We start from the raw sequence: 22,064 nt of genomic DNA, 5'->3' as shown, positions 1-22,064 counted from the left end.
ATCTAGACCCCACTTCTTTCTTTTGGAAGCAAGTGCCGTGGAAGACAGTTCATTTTACTTGAGAGACGGTAGAGCAAGAAATGGAAGCATGAACAAGCAAATGAAACCGGGTTCCTGGCACTCCCGTACACTGACAGTATCATGATGGAGTCTTCTTGTATCAGTCCGGTGCTGGCCGAGAAAGAACGAAATCACACAAACTTGTGGTGTAAATGTCGCTAGACTTAACTTTCTATCTGTGTTGTATGATTAAACAAAATGTCACCATTTGAACAAGTGCCTGTCTTGTTTCTTCTTTGTTTTGTTTTTTTACACTTCATTTTTTTACCCTCCCCTGTACAGTCATAGTTGCCCCAATCCCATGCAATATCCATCTGGCACTATCCTTGTGTAGCACAATCCTGCAACTACAGGTAGGGGCCTGTCCAGGTAACAGGAATAATAAAAATAAGATCTGAAAAAGAGCTGTTAGGTCACATCTTGCTTGCTGCCTCCTAATCCCCCATCCAGTGCTGACTGATTCCTTACATTTCGTATATTATCCTGGACTTTGTCCAATCTGATTTTAATCACTCCAGTGATGAGACTTCCCCCTCTTCTCTTGGGAGAACACTTCACTGCCTAATAGACCAGGCAAAGTTCCTTGATATTTGGCTGGGATATTCCTTTGCTTCCTTTAAATTACAGCACTCAGAGACAGAGAAGACCTATTAGATAATCTTCTCATGCAGGAGAGTTTCCAACTAGGGGATGTGTCATATATTAAAGTGGTAACCCCTATTATTCCTACATATACTCCCCTAAAACATCCTGAACTATTCTTGCTGCTTGGTGTTTACACCCTTCAGAGTCTCCCAGTTGTCATTTAGCAACACTAAATATTTCTCTTTCTCTTTCTTCACAAGTCAACATGCCAGCCTCTTTAATGATCTGGGTTACTCTTCTCTCAACTCCCATCAGTGTTTGGATGCTTTTCTGAAATCTGGTGATGTCATGAAGACCAGAGCTTGACGTAGGAAGGCTAGATGGAATCAGCCCTTCCAGAAGATCCCCTCCAAGCTTCTTCTCAATTCAAGGTCTGGCCTAAACCTGCACAAGCCAGGGTCCTCACAGGCAGGGAACTGGTGGAGATGAATTGGATCTGCTCACAGAACTGGAATTCTGGGTGGCAGAGGGGGATTGAGTTTAACTTCTACCTACATACGGCTGGAAATCTGGAACTGTCTTGAAAGCAAGGCTCACAGGTGTGTGGGGCAGAGCCAATAGATTGAGGACTGCCTTCTGAATTTTAGGACAGTCGGAGAATTCTTTTCCCACGCCATTATAAGCAGCCCTTGTGTCACTGGCCTGGAAGGAGTGACGTGAGGTCTATGCAGAGCCCGACTGAGCAGGAGGACTGTACTGAATAGCTGTACCGAATGGAGGGGATGATATGATGTGATTGGCTACAATGGCATGTAGCCAATCTGTGACTGGCAAATATCCTCTACAGCCAGAGATGGGCCACTAGACGGGGAGGCCTCTGAGTTACTACATAGAATTCTTTTCCATGTGTCTGGCTGGATGGCAGGTCTCACCCACATTCTCAGTGTCTGATCACTAGATCTAACATCCTTTGGCTGATTTGGTTCTCCCTGTACCACATGGGACCATGCCAGCTGTTCAGGCAGTGTTTGAGAGTGGGGAACCCAATAGCCACTGTGTCTGAGACCTGCCGGCTTTTATGGTTTGTGTCCCTACCTCTCTGTTAGTCTGAAGTCAGATTCTCTCTGAGGTGATTATCCCCACTGAATAGTATTCAAGACCCACTTACGGTACTTGAAACTAAAAATAGATTTTATTGGCAAATTATTGGAACCAAGAGAAGAAACCATAAAAGGATAAGTAAAATCTGCACTCACCTGCATAGACACTACAAGAAAGCTGGCCCAAACCTTAGGTTACAGAATATTGGGTTAGATACATGAAAAACTGTACATGGTAGAAGAGCCTTTGGTCAAACAGCAAAGCTGTCTCTTTCAGTCTGTCAAATGTCCCCAGGAAGGTCTATGGGGACTGGAACTCCTTTACCCCTTTGTAAGGAATACATCACTTTGATTCTCCCAAAAGGCACCTGCTGCCCTTCTGAATCAAGCTGGTGGTCTGCACATTACATTGCCTTACAAAACCATATTAGCAAGGTGAAACCATTTGGAATCTGGTTCAGTGGCTTCATCCTTCTACCCTCAACCTGCATTATGCTATTTTTCTTCTCAGGGTACGTCTTCACTACCCCCCGTATCGGCGGGTAGCAATCGATTTCTCGGGGATCGATATATCGCGTCTCATCTAGATGTGATATATCGATCCCCGAACGCACTCCTGTCGACTCCGTAACTCCACCAACCCGAACGGCGGTAGCGGAGTCGACATGGGGAGCCGCGGACATCGATCCCGCGCCGTGAGGACAGTAGGTAAATCGATATAAGATACTTCGACTTCAGCTACGTTATTCACGTAGCTGAAGTTGCGTATCTTATATCGATTTCCCCCCGTAGTGTAGACCTGCCCTCAGCTGTCCTTTCCCATCAGGTTAATATTCTCCTACCTCTTTGAGTTGGCCTTTTATTAACAGGTTATCAAACCGGCCCTTCTAGACCAATGAGAAACAAGCAAACAAAAATGTGGATTTCACCAACCTCAAGAGCAGACAGCTCTTTGATTAAGAAGTTTACAAGAGACAGAAATTAGCCATTCAGATACAGCTTTGCCACAGTGCTATAAAACTGGAAAAGACTCATCCTTCCACACCTGTCTGTCCATCACCCATCCCTCCCCTCCTTCTGTCTGTCCATCCATCCCTCCACACCTGTCTGTCCATCCATCCCTCCGCCCCTCTGTCTGCCCATCCTTTCACTCCTCTGTCCCTCCACTCCTCTCTGTGCACTCCACCCACCCGTCCCTCTGCCCCTACCTGTCTGTCCATCCACTCTTCCCTCTGTCCTTCTGTCTGTCCATCCACCCGCTGATCTCTCCGTCCTTCTGTCTGCCAACCCAACCACCCATCCCTGCGCCCCTCTCTCCATCCGCTCATCCCCCCAACCCTCTGCCTGCCCAGCCAGCATGGGACCGCCCCATCCGCCCAGCCCCCTTCCGGCTGGCGCGCGAGCTGCCCAGCCACGTGACTACCTCCGCCCCGGCTCTACCCCGAGTCCCCGGGGGCGGGGCCGTGCGCGATGAGGTCACGGGGGCGGGGCTGTGCGCGATGAGGTCACTGGGGCGGGGCCGCGGCATAAGGCGGGGGGAGGGGACGCTCGCTGCCATTGGCCGGGAAGATGGCGCTGAACAGGAACCACTCGCAGGGCGGCGGGGTCATCGCCCCCCCCGGGGAGAGGTACCGGGGCGCGTGCCCGGGCAGGGTGGGACCCGCGCGTGCCGCGGCCCCTCCCCCACGAGACTGAGGCGGCTCCGGCCCGGCCCGAGCCGAACCAGAGCCCCAGCCCGGCCGCCCCCTCCGAGCCCCGGCCCGGTCACTGGCCCCAGCCCTGCCCCGTGCCGGGAGGGTCCGCTGGCCCCGGCTCGGCCGCCCCGGGCTGGGCTTTTCCCGGCCCGCCCCCGGCGCGGGAGTGGAGGCGCTTCGGCGGCTCCGGCCCCGGGGTCCCGGAGCGGAGGGACGGGGAAGGAACGAGGGCTGCCCTGCCGCACGGGTCTCGCCCTTGGGCCGGCTGCGGCAGCCCTGCCCGGGACACCTGCTGCTGCGGATTAATCCGTATCCAATTTCACTTCTTAAAACCCGCTCCCGGGAGCTTCAGGTTTGACCCAGGCTGCCGGAGGTCACTGGCTTCCCGGTCAGTGCAAAGTTGGTGGGAAAAGCAGGTGTGTCCGGCAGTGAGCGGAGGGGAGACTGAGGCGGGTGTGTAGCACTGTCAGGCTCTTTGCGGGAGCTGCCCAGAGGCCGCTGGGAGATGAGCCGTGGTTAGATCATTGCCCGGATAAACCCAGCTTCCCTTAGCCCGCTCTCTTTAAGGAGCGTTTCTTCTCCACATACTGTTTCCTTGACTTCTGCATCAGTTTTTTCCTGTGCTCTCTGACCAGCTCCCAAGTTGGCAGCCGGGCAGTTTGTTCTGAAAGCTGTTAATGGGCGTGACAACCCCAGAGGAAATGTATAGGCGTGAATCTAGTCACATGAGCTGCAGCTTGTCAGCAGATTAGTGACTGAGCTCCATCACAAGGCATTACGTGCACTTTCATTAGCAGTGTTTGTCATACTCGGTCATTAGCAACAGCTGCATGGGTTTGAGTGTGTGCTGAGGTCTGAATTAAATATGCTCAGGTTGCATATAGGGGAGTAGTCACTTTCTGAATAGACCTGCAGTAAATTACTTCAATAAACATACCCTTAAATATTAAACATACCTCTAGTTTGAGACCCAATTCTCCCTGTCCCCAAAGCTGCACTGCCTTTAAAAAACTGAGGTATGTAGAGAAGGCACTGACTTTCTAGCTCCTATTTTGCTTTTTCCAAATGAAATGTAATTCTGAGTCTCTGACTGCTTGTGACCATTAAAGATTCCATAGTCTTTTTATGGGACTACACCCTAAACAACGCACCACCAAAATCAGATCAAACTCTGGCCCTCCTCTCTTCATTAGTGCACCTCTTAAGGAGACTACCGGAATACTGCTATTCTGGTATCCCTAAAGATACATCTAGACCACTTCTCATCTCCTGGTAAATAGTGAGCTGGAGAGGAGTGATGGGGACAAGCCCTGTGTTTTCCTGGTCTGATTCTGTATTATGGTTTGGCACAATTATTCACAACTGGTGAACCATCAAAATAAAGCAGCACCTTTACAGACATTAATCTTTTGCATTAAGCTGCACCCATGGATGTCTTATTAGATTGTTTATTCAACCTGTTGTTCATGCTTGGTTTTTCCCAAGCTACTGAACATTTTTTCCTCTTTCCTTCTTTCTGTTTATCTAGTATAGATGTCATTGTCAGTAAGTCCTTTCAGACCTAGAACAACCATTGCAACTGCCCCATTTCCCTCCTGAATAATCTGCAATCTGAAAAGATTGAAGGACTTCAGCCTATGGGCTCATTCCCAAACTCTGGAGTGGCCATGGTGGTGCTTCCTGTGCTATCCAAAATGGTCTTGGAGCTTGAGGCTGTGGCTTGATACTAATAGCACCCTGACGGATGGTCAATGTCCGGTCTGCTGGCATAATCTAAAGGCACAGAGTCATGCTAATTCAAGCCCTTTATTGATTTTTTTTTTAATTAAAGAGGGGGTTTTACCAAACTTGAAACAAATAGAATGATTTTGTGCCATTTAAAAACAATGGATTCATGGGGTTTATTTGGTTCCCTGGCTGCTCTGAAACAGCTGCACTGGGTTAGTGCATGAAAAAGGAAGTAAACATGGCTAAAAATCACAAAACTGGTCAGCCTAGTTTCACTGTTCGAGCTTGGTGTGTATTTCTTGCATGTCAAACAGCATCACTGGTGAAAAGTCAACAGCCTCTGGGCAAAATTGTTGTATGTGAGCAGTCGGCTTTCAAATATGATTGTGTGTTGGCCTATCCCTGTTGGGGAGATGTGATTGACTTTGGTGGTGGTACTGATTAGGGTACAAGTTCAGTCCTTGCAGTATGGGTGACAAAACAGTCACTAGAGCAGAGACAGAACTAACAAAATGTTCTCTCTGAAGAGGGGGTGGGTCTGAGCAGAGCAAACTCCTCACCTCCTTGTAGCAGGAAGTAACTTCACTTATGAAATCCAAACCAGGTGTCTTGGGATGGTACTGCTGCTAGTGCTTGCCTCATGACTTGCAGATCAGGTCCATCTGCTTAAATTGTGTGAAGGTAGCTCTGAGATCCTGGAGACACACAGGACATTGAACGGAGAAGTGTGGGAAAGAAAACTGCCTTCTAGATTACTAAATTGTCCTTTAAGCTGGGTGAATAACAGAAATAAATTAATAAGTAATATTATGAAGCTCAAAACTTTAAATCTTGTCAAGTAATATTTGGCAAATGGTATATGACCAGCTGTAGTTTTCCTTGTAAGCTGCTAGGCCATCTTGCTGGACAATTCCCAACAGCAGCGGAATTTCAGCCTAAAAACCAAAAAACTCCAACATGAATTAAATCAGATCCTGGCCCCTTTCCAGATCCTTCCCCATACCTGCTACTTCTTGGCCTCTTAACTAAGAGCCAGGTGACCTGCCAGAATCACTTGAGCTCTGACCTCAAACCCATTACCAGGGATAAAGCTTTGTCACAAGTGAGATGAAGCCAGTTTGACTTAAGAGCCGAGCCCTCCCTGTGACAGTCCTGTACTTATAAGTAAAATTGTTCAGTAGGTTTAATGTAATTACCACTGCACTGGTATACTAAACGTATTAAGTACTGTTTTACCTACATATGTATAAAGTATGATTAAAACAAGCTCTTTAAAAAGGCACATTTTAAATTGGGTACATGACAGTTATTTTTACACAATGTAAAAGTGACCTATGAAATGTACTGCCATAGAATATTGCTGAGGCAAAGAGTTTGGTGGGATTCAGAACTGGATTAGACATGAGCAATTGCTCTAGTTAAGAAGAAATGTCTTCCCATAGCATCTGAGAATTGGAGAGAACCTATTAGGCCTGTGGCTCTGGAGTCACATGCGGCTCTTCAGAGGTTAATATGTGGCTCCTTACTTGGGCACTGATTCCGGGGCTGGAGCTATAGATGCTAACTTTCCAATGTACTGGAGGGTGCTCACTGCTCAACCCCCTCTCCGCCCCTGCCCCTCCCATGAGCCTTGCATGCCCTCACTCCCCTCCCCCCATAGCATCCTGCACATGTGAAACAGCTGATTGCAGTGGGAGTAGGTGCTGATTGGTGGGGGCTGCTGGCAGGCAGGAGGCACTGGGGAGCTGATGTATTACTGTGGCTCTTTGGCGATGTACATTGGAAAATTCTGGCTCCTTTGCAGGCTCAGGTTGGCCACCCCTGTATTAAGTCATTCAGTCTGTCCCTCCCAGCCTTGCAGGAGTGTCACTAGAGTATTGCATTTTCAGTAATACTCTAAATTTCCCTCCATCCTTGACAGCTACACCTTTCAGATCCTTGTGGATTGTTATCCTGTGTCTCCCTTAAATAGTTCCACTAAATGTTATCTAGCTTTCAGTTGTTTACTTCAGAAGCAAGTCCCTTTAATTCTTCTTTCAGTAATTTTGCTGTTTTCTAATTTGCCCATATTTCTGTAGCAGGGTCCCTAAAACTGAATGGAGCCTTTGAAATATGGTCTCATCAAGGCCCTATGTAGCCACCTCATCTATGATGCCTCTGTATGCTGCTCAGAATTGCAGTGCACTTGTTTTTTTTGTTTTGTCTTTTTATTCCTGGCATAATACACTGCAAACTCGTCACTCCCTAAGTCTGTCAGTATTTCCGCTTCTCTTTGTCTGTTTTGGAGCACTTCCCCACATTTTCTCAAATTGACTTTATCTTCTACTCATATTTGTTATCCCTAAGTCCCTATATTATTTCCTGTCATTGCTAGTGTTCACGGGGTAGTGTCTGTAGCAAACTTCACTAACATGTTGGCTCCCTCTCCTAGATCATTGAATAAGTTTAAACCCTACCACCAGGAACAGTGCTTCCCCAATTCTCCTATCCCTGGAAGCATTGCTCTTTATCGCTAATCTTTGCTGATAGTCCTCGGTCATTTCCAGAAAATGTGACCGCATCTGTAGTTAGCCTAGCTATGAAGAAGCGTCGTCGTTAGTACAGTTGACACAACTGTGGTTGCATTACTGGGGTTATGCTTTCCTGCGTAGCATCAACATACAGATACTGGACTAGTCAGACAGGGACTTGCTCTGAGGCAATGCGCTTATTCCCGAAAGAAATACTGCAGTTAGTTGTGCTTATTCTGTGCTGTGACCTTTTGTATCGACTGGCTTTCAATGAGAAACGAACGGTTTCCCCAACAACTGTCTCAAATGGCTTTGGAAATGCAGGGAGAAACAAACCCTCCTGAGGCTAGAGGCTTCCCTGGGCAGAATAGGATTGGGTGTTGTACTTATTGAGAGAGTAGCATAAACGGTGCATGCATACGCAGAGAGAGACGGTGGGATCCATATCTGAACTGAGCCTCTTAGGGAAATGACCTGGCCCTTGGCATGCCAACTAACGTATGTTGATGGCACAAGCTTTAGGACTGTTTGATACTATGTATCCCTGATGTCTGTCTCTTCCTCCTCCTGCAGTATTCTTAAGCATTGTAAAGATGTGGAGCTTTCCTTCAGCGATGTGTCTGACAAGGCTGAAATCTTCAAAGGCACCAAGAAGGGAATGGTATACCTCACCCCCTACAGGGTAAGTCTTGAGCCAGCAGCATTTTCCCACAGGCTTCTAGACCTGGAGGCTTGTAAATGATTGGGTAAATCTCCTAGTTATGAGGAGGCTAGAAATTCAAGATGGGAGAGAGTGGTGGAAATAGATCATGCTTGCCCTTTTCTCCACAGCCCCCTTTCCCAGCCAGGGCCAGATTGTTCTGTTCTCTACAGCATGTTTTCATGTGTCTTTTACATTGTTCTGTTTTCAATGTCAGTCAGTGGAGCTTCCACTATTTCCTTTGAAAGTCTTCAAAATTGTGTGTGTGTGTGTGTGTGTGTGAGAGAGAGAGAGAGAGAGAGAACACACCCCTCCATACGCACATCCAAAGTCTGTCTGTCCTGAACACCAGCCACTGTTTAACTTGGCTTCTCAATTCTCATGCCTGCTGCTGTATGTAGCCTTTTAAACTGGAACAGGAGTTGACTTATACTGTACTCTAGGTCCATGTAAATGGGCTTAGGCTTTGACCTGTTAAGGCTTATCATACAGGCACAGTGGCCTAACCTGATTGAAACAACCCCCTTCTTAGTAAACATTTGAAAGCTAAAAGCTGGGGGTAAAAAACCCTCTCCTGCTGTTCCAGAGATTATTGAAGGGGGCTATGATGCTTCTGCAAGTGTTTTGATGAGCGAACGTACAAAGGACTTGGGGAAACTGTTCAGTGTAGTCCCAAAAACTGGACTAGGAAAGCCCTGGAGAACCTCCTAAAGGGGTCAGTTCTGTACTGGCTTGAGGGATGGACAGTAAATCTTTCCTGTCTTCAGTCCTGTGGCTTATGATGTGGCTCATGCAAAATTTTGTATGCCTACAAGTATTCCTCATCCCTTTGGACTGTATCCAGTCTTCAGGTGCCAGCAGCACTCTAGAATTCTTCACTTAGCCAGTGCTTCTCTAGAGACAGTCACCAAACGAACTAAGCTGGTCTGAATTCACAGCTTTTGGTTTGTAAGTCTGTAGATGGCTGCTCATTCAGTTTGAGTGTCTTGTTTTGACTTAGCTTTAACTAGATATGCTGCACTGAATCTGCCAAAGCACTGGACGCACCAATGAGTTAGATCCAGGAAGGGTGTAATAGCTGTGAAAGATGCAATGCGGCAGCTTTTCTGTACGCTGCAGTGAGTTACAAGTAGCCTGTGACATTATCTCTTTTTAATGAGAGGGGGAATGTTAGGCCAGGGCACTGCTCTTCTATCCCCTGCCTCTGGTTTTCCTTATTTAAGAATGATGATAGTAACTGCTAAGTTACTATTCAAACAGGCTGCTAGATTTGGGCAGAAAGACCACACATCTTCTGGTCCACTTCGGTGCAGTAGAGCTTCAAGCTGCAGTGCCGCAGACTGTGTCACAAAAATAGTGCAGTAGTTTGAGGTTTTAAAGGGAGAAAATACTTCTTAATTTACATGGTTTCAACTGCACGCTACTGTGGAAGTTGCACATTTCAGGTGTGGGAGCCCTAAATATGTGGTTGTCGAAGTTCTTTTGGATCTCTCAGGATGAAAACTGCTATGTAGCTGTAGAAAAGGAACTTGCACGTTCCAGAGCTGTAGTTTCTCTTTACCAGCTTTTTAAAGCAGTCTCTGCTTTGAACACTCTTGAAATTGCCTGTTTCGCTCTAGGTATAAAGACTGATTGTAAATTAACAACTTTAAAATGTCCTCTCTATCTTGCAGATGATCTTTGTGTCTAAAGGCAAGGACCCCCTGATGTCCTTCATGATGCCATTCTACTTGGTGAAAGGGTGCTCCGTCGAGCAGCCTGTCTTCGCTGCCAATTACATCAAAGGCGTGATCCAGGCTGAGGCAGGAGGTGTGTGTTAATGTGTTTCCGCTCCAAGCAGACTTAACTGAGCTTCCCAAGTACTTTTTCCCTTCTGCTGAATTTCTAGCCCAGGACTTGTCCACATGAGAAATTGTGTGGCATAGCAATGGTGAAATATGCCAGTCAATTTCCCCACATGCCAGCATGTCCTAAGTTTAGTGGAAAGCCCCCCAAAAGACTCATAATGAGTATTTTTGTCCAATATAAACTTGTAACCATGATCCAAATGTTATAAGAAAATTACTTAATCTTTGAATTTCTACATGTGTTAGTTGCTTCCTAGGCTCAGCTTGAGAAAGAGTTAGAGAGGGTAGGCGAGTGATGGGTTCACCAGCTTCAACTGCTGATCTTGTACGTCGTGAATAGAAACCAACAAAGTGAGAGCGCTTCTCTGGAGATCAGCAGACCTTTCTTCACTGAAATGCATGTGCATCTCTGTATATCACTGGTTCAGACCTGACCCCAAGCTAGTAGTGGCTGAAAATTGTGACCATCTGACACTTGTGTTGCCCTGTTTGAAATGACTTGCTGGTCTTGTTCTAGTTCCTAGTAGTCCATCTCAGAAACAACAGTCACAGTTGGCACTAATTGTTGGCACTTACAGAACACAAAATCAGGACAAAAAAGGGCCCCTGAGACAACTCCCCTCAGTCATAGTACTAGTTCCTCTGGGGCCGAGGCACCTGGGTAGGAGAAATGTGCATCAGGAAATCTTGCATCTCTGCTGGCTGCTTCTGTATTTGTTCTAGTGAGGACTAGCTCTCCAAGGCTGTGAATCCAGCACCTTTCCCCGGCAATAAAATCACTCTTCGTGGAGATTCTGCTATAGTAATGGTGTCTCATGTCTGGGTCACTCAGGCTCTTGAATAGCTAGAGCTTTCTGCATAATCTACTCTGCACATACACTGCAGTGGTCTCAGATACCTTTTTTACTATATCAGTTTGTTTTTATACTTCTTGAAATCTTTTCCTTCTACCCCAGCCTTTCTTGCTGGCTTGGGGTGTTGCTTCATGGTGGGAAGTATAGCGGTAGGTTGCTGATTCATTGGGTAACTTGCCCAAGCTAAACTACTACTGATAAGACAATAGGAAAGAATAAAATTTGAGTAATGCAGTGTTTAAGTGTGTTGTTGAACTGCCACACCCCTTTCAATTTATATGTCTGATAGTTATTTTTTTTTTTTTATTCCTCCTCTAACAATGTGCAGAAAAACCCCAAACTTCTCATACAGTCTCTCTGGACAACTTTTCTTGGAATAAATTAATCAGACAACAGATTTTGGAACCTGGGCTTTTTGTTTTAAAACTCAAACTTTAATCTCCCATCTGGCAACTTGCTTTAAAAATTCCCAATTTGCTTTATCCACTTGTCCTCCAATAAGGAAACCCACCCATTTGTACAGTTTGGGTGACTTATCTTGGGGATTTTAGCATGTGCTAATGAATTTCTAAAAACTCCTGTTAGGCCTAAAACTTGGTAATCTTTATCTAAGCTGCTGTGCTTCAAAGAGGGTGAAGAGTCTGCTGATGGAATATTTGATTCCAATCCTGGCTTGAGTTTCAGACCCTGATTCAAAGTCCATGTAGTTTGGTGGAAAGGGTGTCCTTTCTACATCGTATTTGCAATTGGATTCTCTCTGAGCCTGCCAGCAGAAAATATAGATCTACAGCAACTTCTGCACGTCCATATTTTAGACTCTCCTTTTAAAAAAATAAGGAAATTCCCGGACAAACACCCTCTCCTGGTCTCACTGAGATTTATCTTGTATACAAGTCAGCTGAGTGACCAGTGTGAAGGAAGCTGGTGGTGCCTTCCTGCTGGCAGGTCTGCAATAATTGTCCAAACCCTGTTTGGTCTCTTGTTTAAGTTGGGAGCTTGTAGGAAATAAATCAACTAATAATCCGTATCCAATTTCAGACCCGTTTCTTGGTGTTAATCTTTCAGAGTATATTTAATGGTTTCATTTGTAATTCCCACTTTCTCCTTCAGGGGGCTGGGAAGGGCAGGCTTCCTTTAAAATGACCTTCAACAGTGGAGGAGCCATTGAGTTTGGACAATTGATGTTCAGGGTTGCCACTAATGGTAAGTGACCTTCAGAGGCTTGAATATTCTTTAGCTAGAAGAGTTGGCTGGAAAATTAACTTTTGCTGCAGTAAACAACTTGGGGTGAGCAGGGGGAATAACCCTTCTAAACTTCTCAATCAAAAAAAATTGACTTTTCCATGAGAACTTTTGTCTTCATTCTACACCCTATTGTTGGTCTTAATGCTCTGGTTTTGGAAAACTGAAAAAATGTAATATTCCCAATTCTTGGAATGAGCCCCCTAGTCCCTTTTAAAAAAAATCTTTTCCCCTCTGTCTTCCAACTGGAAAAAGTAGGAAAACATGAGATTAGAGTGGTGTGTGGGGGAACTACTCTCACACTTAGCTTACCCAACTCTGTTTTCCCAAAGGGGAGAAAGCGTATTAAAAATGGAGTGGAGGGAGGAAAACTTCCCATTTTTGGCTTCCAAAAATAGATAAATGATTTTTTTTGTTTAGATTTTGGTTGGAAACTTCTTGTATAGATTTTCCTGATCAGAAAAACCTCTTAAATGTGTGTGGGATTTTCCATTATTATTATTTTTTATGAAACCACATTCTTCGGTGGAGACTTTTTTTGGCAAGCTTTAGTGGCTAGTATCTATGTAAATATTGCAGAGCAGGGTTAATCTGAGTCATCTCCATAAGCTCTTCCCAGCTCAGGGTCCAACCCTGCTCCCCAGCGTCCAGACTGGCACAGTTAACTACCCCAGCAGTGTGTGAACCTGGGAGAAGAAGAGATTATTGCTAGATGGGTTTTGGGCAGAGCCATTGCTCCAGGACCCAGTGGCTCATAGCTCTGTTGCAATGGCAGATCAGACTAAATTAATGTGACCATTCTTTCCTTTTCTTTGCTGCTCCATTTTAATTGCATGGCAGTGTGCTGAGTCAGACCTGCTGAACTTAATTCTTTTTAGCTTCCAGAGGGGCTCCTGCCCAGAATACTGGCTATGGCTATATGCCTGCCTTTGTGGGGTACACCCCTGCTCCAGGAGGTTATTCACCGGCACCAGGGGGCTATGCCCCTCAGCCAGCTAATGGACCTTCCCCTTACGTGCCCCCCCCAATGAATGGATATGGACCAGCTCCACAACCCATGGGATACCCTTACGCACCACCTCCAGGTAAAGCCTTCTGACGGCCTTCAACCTCTTGTAACATACCAGTGTTGTGTGAGAGGCAGAGCGCACGTGCTGTGTGTGCTGGGAGCTGTAAAGGACTGTGTTGGAGTAAAGAACACAAGACTCCAACATAGCTGGGGGATGGCTTGTATAGCAGCAGCCCATTCTCTCTGAGCAGCATTGTTAGCCTTATAAGGGCCCTGACTCCTCCGGGTCACGGAAGCATTTCCTTGCAAGGACTGGGGTGTCCTGCTAAAATCCAGCTTGAGTATTGTTGCGTCTCCCTAGAGATCCAGTGGGACAGGAAATAAAGGATACGACATCCTAAGCTGGGTAGCACCTTCTGGCAGAGAATGGCCGGCAAATATGGGGAGTGATTGTTGTCAGCAAAGCCCTCTGTGGTCAAAGGCGCTACAGCCATATAAAATCCTGCTGTGGAGCGGCTGCTGTTTATGTTCGGGTGACTTGCCTTGACCTGTGTATATCCGCTCTGGACAGAAGCAACAGGCCTGTAAACTAAGCCTGCCATATGTCCCACGGGAATGGCTTAAAGCACCTTTTTAATGTGTCTCCTTTCTACAGGCATGTACCCACCTCCTCCTGACATGAACCCCCTGTATATGGCTCCTCCTCCCCCCTACCCCGGCCCTCCTACCGCAGGACCTTCAGCCCCTACAGCTCCCACAGCCCCTACAGCCTGCATGGAGCCTGGAATGCCAGGTAAGGGAGCAGGAGGGACTCTCGAGGTGCAGGTCCAAGGGATTGTAGATGTGAATGATGGAATTTCTCTTGTTCCAGGCTCTTTGAGCCACCCATTTCTAGGCAGTTTGTGGTGGGTGGGGGAAGTTCTGTCCAGCATGAGCAAGTCCCTTGCTCTCATGAGCAGGCCCAAAGTACAATTGAGAGCTGACTCTGATGTTGCAAACTGGTCCTCTTGGCACCTTTTGTCTCTAGAGTCTGCTTAAGAAAGCTGTGTTAAAAGGTATGGCACACAGAAGCCACCTGCTATAGCAGGAAGGAGACCCTACTGAAAGTATTACCTGGGGATCCTTTTGGAACAGAAGGTCTGCGTTGATGACCACAGGTACAGGCCAAACTGCTGCCGGATACTATCAGTTGGAATTGGCGATGTAAAGTTCCAGATCATTTTATAGTCTAGCATTATGCCTGGCTAATAGCCACAGTTCCACTGTCCACAACTATGCCATGGTTATCTTTAGGCTAAAATCAAGTGTGACCTAGCTCATGTGAGGGGCGACTTGTCTTGCTCCCAGAGAGCTGTAAAGCCCAGGATATCTATTAACAAGGAAGCATTGTCCGGTGGTTTAAGCAGAGCTGGGGGATGTGGGTTCTGTTCCCTGCTCTGCTACAGACTTATTTTGTGACCTTAGGAAAGCCAGTTAACTTGTCTGGGAATCTGTTTTCCCCATCTTAAAAATAGATATTCTCTGTTAGGTGGGGGCTGGGAAGCTGAATTCATTACTTGTAAAGTTAAGAAGGTTGTGTTTTTTTCCGTACCCTGTAGGTGGCAGTAAAGCAGCAGAAGCAGCTTCGAGTGCCTATTACAACCCAGCCAATCCCCACAATGTCTATATGCCTATGGTAAGCAAGGTTGAGTTGTCTGTTGGGCTGGAGGGCAAAGGGGTAAGCGGAGCTAATGCGCTTGCTGTTCAGCTGCTACAGCTGAATCCTGGGCAGCTTGTCATCTTACTGCAGCAGCTGCTCAGGTCAGAGCGCATAGCCCATGCCGTGCCACATCGCACCAAGTCTAGTATCTTGCTTCTGGGTGTACCTGAGCAGGCTCTTTGCCCATCTAGTCTAGCTTCGGGCAGTGCTTGATCCTCAAGAGGAGAGTGGACCCACCCACATGCACCAGATCAGTTGAACTTAGATGGGTCTAGGTGTCTCATTTCTTCCTGACCCCCACAGGCAATTGGCTCCCCAAAGCAGGAGATTTACGATCACTGCTTTGCTATTTAGAAATGATCTATCCACTCTCTCCTACAAAGAAGGCTCATCAGAATACTCATACTTAATCACTGTTCCTGGAATCAGTCTTAGTATTTTTCTGATCAAGAAGGCAGGGAACTCTCAGACCTGCACGAAAGTTGTTCCTGTACAGAAACAATACATTTATCAGCTTCTGCAAGAATGGGGGTAGCCAGATTTAGGAACTAAAAAGGAAGGGGTTAATGCAGGTTTAGACTGTTCTGGGCCGGGGGAGACTGACAAGATCTGTCCTAACAAACTGCCACAGGAACCACAGAGTCACTGGGAGGTTGAGAGGAAGATGAGGATTAAAACAATGTCCAATCACAGTGCTCCTCTTAATGAAGTACACACATCCTGATGGGCTTTTAAAGGGACTCTTTTGGTGTTCATCTTTTTTGTGTGGTGCCTCATTTGAAGCATTATGGGAACTGGCAAAGGTTCTGGGATGGAACTGAAACTGGGAAGAAACTCCCCAGGGTAGCTATAGCCTAACATATAGGCCCCACCCCTGTCACGTTAGTATCTCTCAAGCTGTAGCCGATGGCAAAGGTTGGGTGCGTAAGCTAAGCCTGGGAATGCCCGGAGAGGTGAACAGCTACACACAACACTGCTGACTGTAGATAGAATCAGTCACCAAGTCTGTTTTTTCTCACTTTGCAGGACCAGCCGCCTCCTTATGCACCTCCTGCTGAGAAAAAGAACAACTAACAGAAGGAACCCACCCACCAACTGCTCCCCAAAGACACTTCTGTCCTCACCACCACCCCCTCAGTTCAGTGTATCTCTAGGCTTCATGTGTGTCTATAATATACATAGCGTTGGGTGGCGTAACACCCGCCCTCTTTAAACATTGAGTGTGACAATACAAGTGGAACAGCAGAAACGGCAGCAGCGTTTTCCCGCCTGATTGCTTTCCATCCCAGGGCCAGAGCGCTGTTCCTCCGAGGCTTTTGCCTTGAGTTTGAGGGGAGGGCTGAAATCTTAGACCAGCAGAGAAAGCGCATCGCTAACGTAGGAATAAAACATTACGGCTTCTTGATTTGAGTGAGGGAAAATGGTTTGAGACAGTGGTTTTAAATTTCCTCTGGGGCAACCATAAGTAAGAAGGAAAGAGGCAATGGGCTGCTGGGTTTCCCCATGTTGGTATAAAGGAGGAGCATGTTACATTTTTCATGGGTGCTGTTCCCTTTGTAAGGGAATCGAGTGAAGTGCTGGAGGCTTGTGTCACCTCAGCTTCATTGGAACTGGGCCACATTGTAACCTGGGAAACGGCTCCTGAGACACACTCAACCTAGTTAAGCATTTTGCAGTGTGGGCTTCAGTGTGGAGAGGCCAAGTACAATGCTGACTAAGCAGTAGCAGCAAGGGAGTATGAACTGGCTTTGGCTAAATCACTGGCCCTGCAGGAAAGAGGAGCAAACACAGGTGCAGTTTTACACACCTGCCTTGGACACAGCAAAGCCCCCCGTATGCACCTGTCTCCTTTCCCAGGAAACCTGCCTCTCTCAAAACAGGAGATGGCTGGAAGAGGCGAGATGCCCTACTTGCTGGGGTGTGCAGACACCCAGGGTTCTTCCTCCTCTCCCCTCTATTGTGAGAAGCTTCTCTTTTGTATTGTAAATGTAGTTTTGAGGAGAGGGGGATGTGTTACCAGATCTCTTCAATGCAGTGAAAGCCAGACTCTGTGTCCACCTGATGCAGGTGGCCAATGAAAGACTTGGGAGGAACCCGTGCGTCTAACCTGGAAATGGGCAGTGGCTTTCTGAAAGCAGCATGCCTGTGTAGATGGGCAGTAGAAAAGCAAATTGGGATTGGGTGGAGGGGAGTGGAATCTGGCTACAGAGCTCTGAGCAAATGGGAGTGGGAATTAATCCAAATCTTCCTTTAATTCTCCTAGAAACTGGCCCCTCTGTGCAGCAGTGCTGTGTGCAGCAGCAGCCACGCTGCGGGTGCGGGTGAGTGAGAAGTATTAGGGTTTTCTACTGACAGCACGTTTCACCAAGGAGAGAATAACCCTTGGCAACAGCCTTACCATAGGGATGGGATCAGAAGCTATTGCTCTGAGCAACCTCATACCCTGTGCTAGCTTCCCTAGAAAGCACTAGGTGGGGGCAGAGAGGAGTCCGTCTCCCCTCCATGGGCAACTAAAGCCGTGCTGGTGTGAATGTGCTGGCATCTGAACAGTAGTGGGGGTGAGGAAGAGAATCTCAGGGGGTGGGTTGGTTTGTTCAATGGAGGTGGGGTAACTGGATGGCTCTTTACAGCTTGCATGGTATCCCCCTGGGGTGTGGCGGTGCCCACTTACCAGTACTAACCAATATGTTTTTGTAATGTAGCTGTTACTGCTAACCCTAGGCTGTTACTGAGAGTAGAGCAACTCAGCCGGGACCTTCTCTTCTCCCTTAGGAGCTGATGCCCCGCAAACTTGTTTCCCAAAGAGAATCACACGTGTCTAGTGGAGCATCTCTGATTCCCAGTGTAGGGCCTGCTCAGCCCCTCCCCACCCCCTGTTCTCACTCAGGGGTAGGGACTGTTTCTCTTTCTCTCTCCCCCCCTCCCCCTTTGCTCCCTATGTGCTAGGCTATTGTACAAGCAAGGCTCACACAAGGTGTGTGTATTCCTGTAGCTGCCTGACATTCTTCCGCATAGCAGCCATCTGCAAGGGAGGAACTTCCTTTTCTAAGAAACCTTTTTAATCTGAGTCAAAGATTCTCTAATAACTTTCTGGAATTAAAAATGTTCTGCCATCAATGTTTGTAATATCTTTTGTGTTGCACTTTAATACAGAAGCATTGGAATCTTCAGGCCTGTGTGTCAGTTCAGTGGTGTGCGTGTAGCCACCAGCGTGCCATGCAATGGGCAAGAAAAATGGAATGGATAGGGTACGAATTGCAAAAAAACATAATTGGTTGTGGGATTGTTTTTGTGGCTTTGTGATCAGTGCATGGTCCCTCCCCTGGAGCACTGCTTAGCTGGGCTGTAGAACTAGGGTGGGGAAAATGACCTTTAGTTAAAAATCCCACTCCACTTGCACCTCTGGCTGTGGTTATAGCCTATCCCTTAGGTTGGGAGGGGAGGGGGGCTGCCTTTTGCCATTGCTGCCTTAGCTGCTGCAACTAATGTCCTAGCTAACTCAGAGTGGCACACTAACCCTTTCCTGTGGCATGCCCAGTACCACCAACAGGCTGTGGGAGTTCTCTGCTAATGCAGTATTCCTGCAGCTCTTCTATAAACAGCTGTTTTCAAGGGCTCGTTTGCCCTGGTCCCACAACTAGCACTGATCCTTTTGGAAGGTCCTCAGTTCTTCCCCTGCTGCCCAGTTGTGATGGTGGTCAGCTGTTCCAGCTTCTGGGTGTAGGTTAAATCCCTGGGACCAAAATACCTTTCTTCCACATTCACCTATAATAATAATTGGAGATATACCTATCTCCTAGAACTGGAAAGGACCTTGAAAGGTCATTGAGTCCAGCCCCCTGCCTTCACTAGCAGGACCAAGTACTGATTTTACCCCAGATCCCTCAGTGGCCCCCTCAAGGATTGAACTCACAACCCTGGGTTTAGCAGGCCAATGCTCAAACCACTGAGCTATCCCTCCCTCCTTGTACAGTTTGTCTCGTGCATCTGACACTTGCTACGCTGAAAGAGCGGCACCAAATGTGGGATAGCTTCAAGGGGGGTAGGTAGCTGGAGAAAAAGCTAAAAGCCGAGTGCTGCTGTTGGTTTAAAAAAAAAAAACAACTGAGTGTTGCCAGCGGAGCGAAATATCGGTCGGGACACGGGCCAAACACCTAAATACCAGGACGGTCCCAATTTTATCGGGACATCTGGTCACCCTCCATGTTTGCAGTGGAGGGCTTGACACTAGTAGCTTGGTTTGCACTGCTACAAAGACCATGCGAGGAGAGGAGGAAAAGTAAGAAGCTCTTGGCAAAAGTGTGACTGCAGCCAGCTGTTGCCTGCACCCAGGCTGGCTGGCTCAGTAGCATAGACTGAGCCTTCTGTCTAATGGGAAGGAGAAAAGCTTACGCCCTTCTTTGAGCTTGCAGCAGGAGCTGTTAGCATGGACAGGGCCACTCACTGCTGTCCTCCAGCCAGCTGGTCCAACTCCCAGTTTCTATCTAGTGAAGAGTGAAAGGAAGCTGGTGCCAACTTTTGACTCCTTAAAACTCCAGTGAGTGATGTGTGGTGGGGAAGACCATTGCTCTAGGAATGTTTTCTGGCCAGTAACAAAGTCAACAAAAGAATTGCACTGTTTATATGGGTCCTACACAGAGCCTGTGTTCTTTCCCCTCTAGCCAGCCCTCCCCCCAGACAGTGTGAGGACAGAAAGTGGGTCCGTACCTCATAACAACTTGACTTGCTAGATTTTCTTTATGGCACAAGGATAAAAGGAAGATCTAACAATGACTCTTATGCAGGAGGAGAAAATCTTAAATTTCTTGTTTTTACTGTAGACAAAGTTACAGATTTGAGAGAGGACTTTGCATTACAAAAAAAAAAAAAAAAAAAAAGATTGTGGCAGTGAAGCCTGAATTCTAAAACTAGGCCCCGCTCTGCATCAGCTCACCCTCTATAATGTACACAATTCCATTTCCTAGCATGGGTTTTATAGCACTGGCCCTCCAGCCTGAGATGGTACATTACAGGTATGACTGATGACTAGGGTGACCAGATAGCAACTGTGGAAAAAAAAATAGGTGCCTAGATATGAAAAAGTCCCCCAAAATTGGCCTGTCCCTTTAAAAATGGGACATTTGGTCACCCTAGTGATAACCCCTGTGCTAGCTGGTAACATATTTTATGCTGCTTAGTGGGCCAGCAGTTCCAGTAAAACTTAGAGCTGTGACTCACTTTTCTAGTTAAAATAAAATCGAGCTAGAAACTACTGTCCTGCCTACAGTGCTCAAGTGCAGTTCCTCTTTTATTTATTTTCAGTGGAAAGCAATGTTTAGAGTTCTCTTCACCAGCACCTGGCTGGTTCTGCAAAGCCTGTGCCACTCCCTACTGTCATTGCTGGTTGGGGGCAACTATGCAGGGAACATAGAATGTCTGTCCTACAGCAGGTGTCTAGCCCTTTTCCTTGCAGAGGCAGGCTTGAAAACACAAACAGCTGGAAATCAATGTTATCAGCTTGCTGGAGTGGAAAGGAACAAGCAGCTGGCTTCTATTTCTGCCCTAGGAGGGTTGGGAGGACCTAGTAGAGATTCTTCCAAACTCCTCAGGCCAGTCGTGCAGCTTGTAGTGTACTAATAAACCAGTATTGATTACATTGTGGGGGAAGGATCACCTAACAAAAGACTTGCAGTTCTGTCCAAAATGGTCAAGGCCAGCTCTGCTAGCAGCCAGTCAGTACCCAGCTTTTTTTAAAGCATAGGCCTCTCCCATTGTATAAACAGTACATTCTACTGCAGTGAGACATTGTCAGAGCCCTAGTTAGGCTGCTGTATGGGAAGGGGGAGAGCAGTGGGCAGCCATTTGCTGGTGTCATTTGGTGCATGCAGAAGCATTCCACACATTCCTCCAATCCATATCCTGCAGCCTGTCCCATTCATCCAGCCTAGTGGGCCCCTAGTGTTCTGAAATATTCTTCCCACTGAGTAAGGAGCTAAGCCCATGCTACTGGAGGAAGTCTGCATCACTTCACATGTGCAGAATTCTTGTCCCCCACAGCTTTCTTTGCTTCCCTGCAGAAAAATGACTTCTGATGGGGAAGCCACAAGAGTGGTCACACATCCCTCCCTGGCAACGCAGGCAGGTTGGCTCAGGAGCCCAGAGCAGCTGGTAGAGACATAAATCTCTGCCAGGAGGGGAGGGGAGCTGGGCAATCATATGTATGTGAGAGAGAGACACTCTGTTCCTCTCACTCGCTATTGCGGCACACTTGGTGTGGAGGGCCAGGGCTTCAGGATGTTTCTGAGGAGGTAGGCAGGGGGCAGGCTCTGTCCCTTCAGGCAGAGCAGAATGTAGCAGCCTGCATGCTTAGTGAATTTTCCCAGGAGTATAAAACAGCTGTAAAAGTTTTAAGGCTCCTTTACATTGCCAGAGTGGTGTAAAGGACAGTATGGCCTTAAAAATGCTTATAGTGCTTTACTGATTAGAATTGGTCCAAATTTTTGGACTGAAAAAATGTGCTCCATGCAGTAACCAATACAAATTGAGTTTGATTCCCCAGCCCTCACTTGCTGTTCAGTTGCCTATGATGTAACACTGAGCATATGGCTGCATACAGTGGTGAGCTCCAGCCAGTTCGCACCGGTTCACAAGAACCGGTTGTTAAATTTAGAAGCCTTTTTAGAACTGGTTGTTCCAGGACAACCGGTTCTAAAAAGCTTTTAAATTTAACAAAGGCTCGGGCAGCTGTCCACCCGGCCCCAGCTCACCTCCCCCTCTCCCATGAATGCTCTGCCCTCCTTCTCCTCACCTTCCCGCGAATCAAATATTCACGGGAAGCCTGAAAAAAGCAACAGGCAGGTAAGCCGGGCATGGGGGGGTGAGGGGGGGGTGGCTCCCCCTGGCCCCAGCTCGGTCCCAGCCAAGCCCCCCCGGCTCGGGCTGGTCCCGGTTGCGCGGCTCGGACCCGGCCCAGCTCGGGACCCGCGGCTCCAGCCCTGGTGCCGGCCCAGCCCAGCGGAGCGGCCCCAGTCCCGGCCCCAGGCAGTGTGGTAAGGGG

At 47.3% G+C, this 22,064-nt stretch overlaps 1 protein-coding gene across 3 annotated transcripts; it reads left to right on the top strand.

The window, feature by feature from the left end:
* Window positions 1–3,261: 3,261 nt before the first annotated feature.
* Window positions 3,262–18,198, top strand: WBP2NL (WBP2 N-terminal like). 3 transcript variants are annotated; one of them, XR_006572980.1, is made up of 9 exons: window positions 3,262–3,373; window positions 8,251–8,359; window positions 10,051–10,186; window positions 12,189–12,281; window positions 13,199–13,405; window positions 13,985–14,122; window positions 14,928–15,004; window positions 16,055–17,349; window positions 17,801–18,198. XR_006572980.1 is itself a non-coding variant. In XM_044983734.1 (8 exons), the coding sequence occupies exons 1-8, from the start codon at window positions 3,315–3,317 to the stop codon at window positions 16,100–16,102; spliced, it is 867 nt and encodes a 288-aa protein (XP_044839669.1). In that variant the 5' UTR covers window positions 3,262–3,314; the 3' UTR covers window positions 16,103–18,198. The 3 variants fall into 3 exon arrangements, 2 of the variants coding, with proteins under 2 accessions (XP_044839669.1, XP_044839681.1); XM_044983734.1 differs by having other exon boundaries at window positions 16,055–18,198; XM_044983746.1 differs by lacking the exon at window positions 3,262–3,373 and adding an exon at window positions 3,688–3,855 and having other exon boundaries at window positions 16,055–18,198.
* The last annotated feature ends 3,866 nt before the right edge of the window (window positions 18,199–22,064 follow it).

Source organism: Mauremys mutica, chromosome 1, assembly GCF_020497125.1.
Source record: "Mauremys mutica isolate MM-2020 ecotype Southern chromosome 1, ASM2049712v1, whole genome shotgun sequence".
NCBI lineage: Eukaryota > Metazoa > Chordata > Testudines > Geoemydidae > Mauremys > Mauremys mutica.
This window is presented reverse-complemented; position numbering and strand designations above follow the sequence as displayed.

What these genes read in the sequence shown, in the direction of transcription:
- WBP2NL (XM_044983734.1), top strand. Translation starts at nt 3,315, where the DNA reads ATGGCGCTGAACAGGAACCACTCGCAGGGCGGCGGGGTCATCGCCCCC. An exon ending in TATACCTCACCCCCTACAGG is followed by an intron (nt 8,360 to 10,050) that starts GTAAGTCTTGAG and finishes TCTATCTTGCAG; the next exon opens with ATGATCTTTGTGTCTAAAGG. An exon ending in GTTCAGGGTTGCCACTAATG is followed by an intron (nt 12,282 to 13,198) that starts GTAAGTGACCTT and finishes AATTCTTTTTAG; the next exon opens with CTTCCAGAGGGGCTCCTGCC.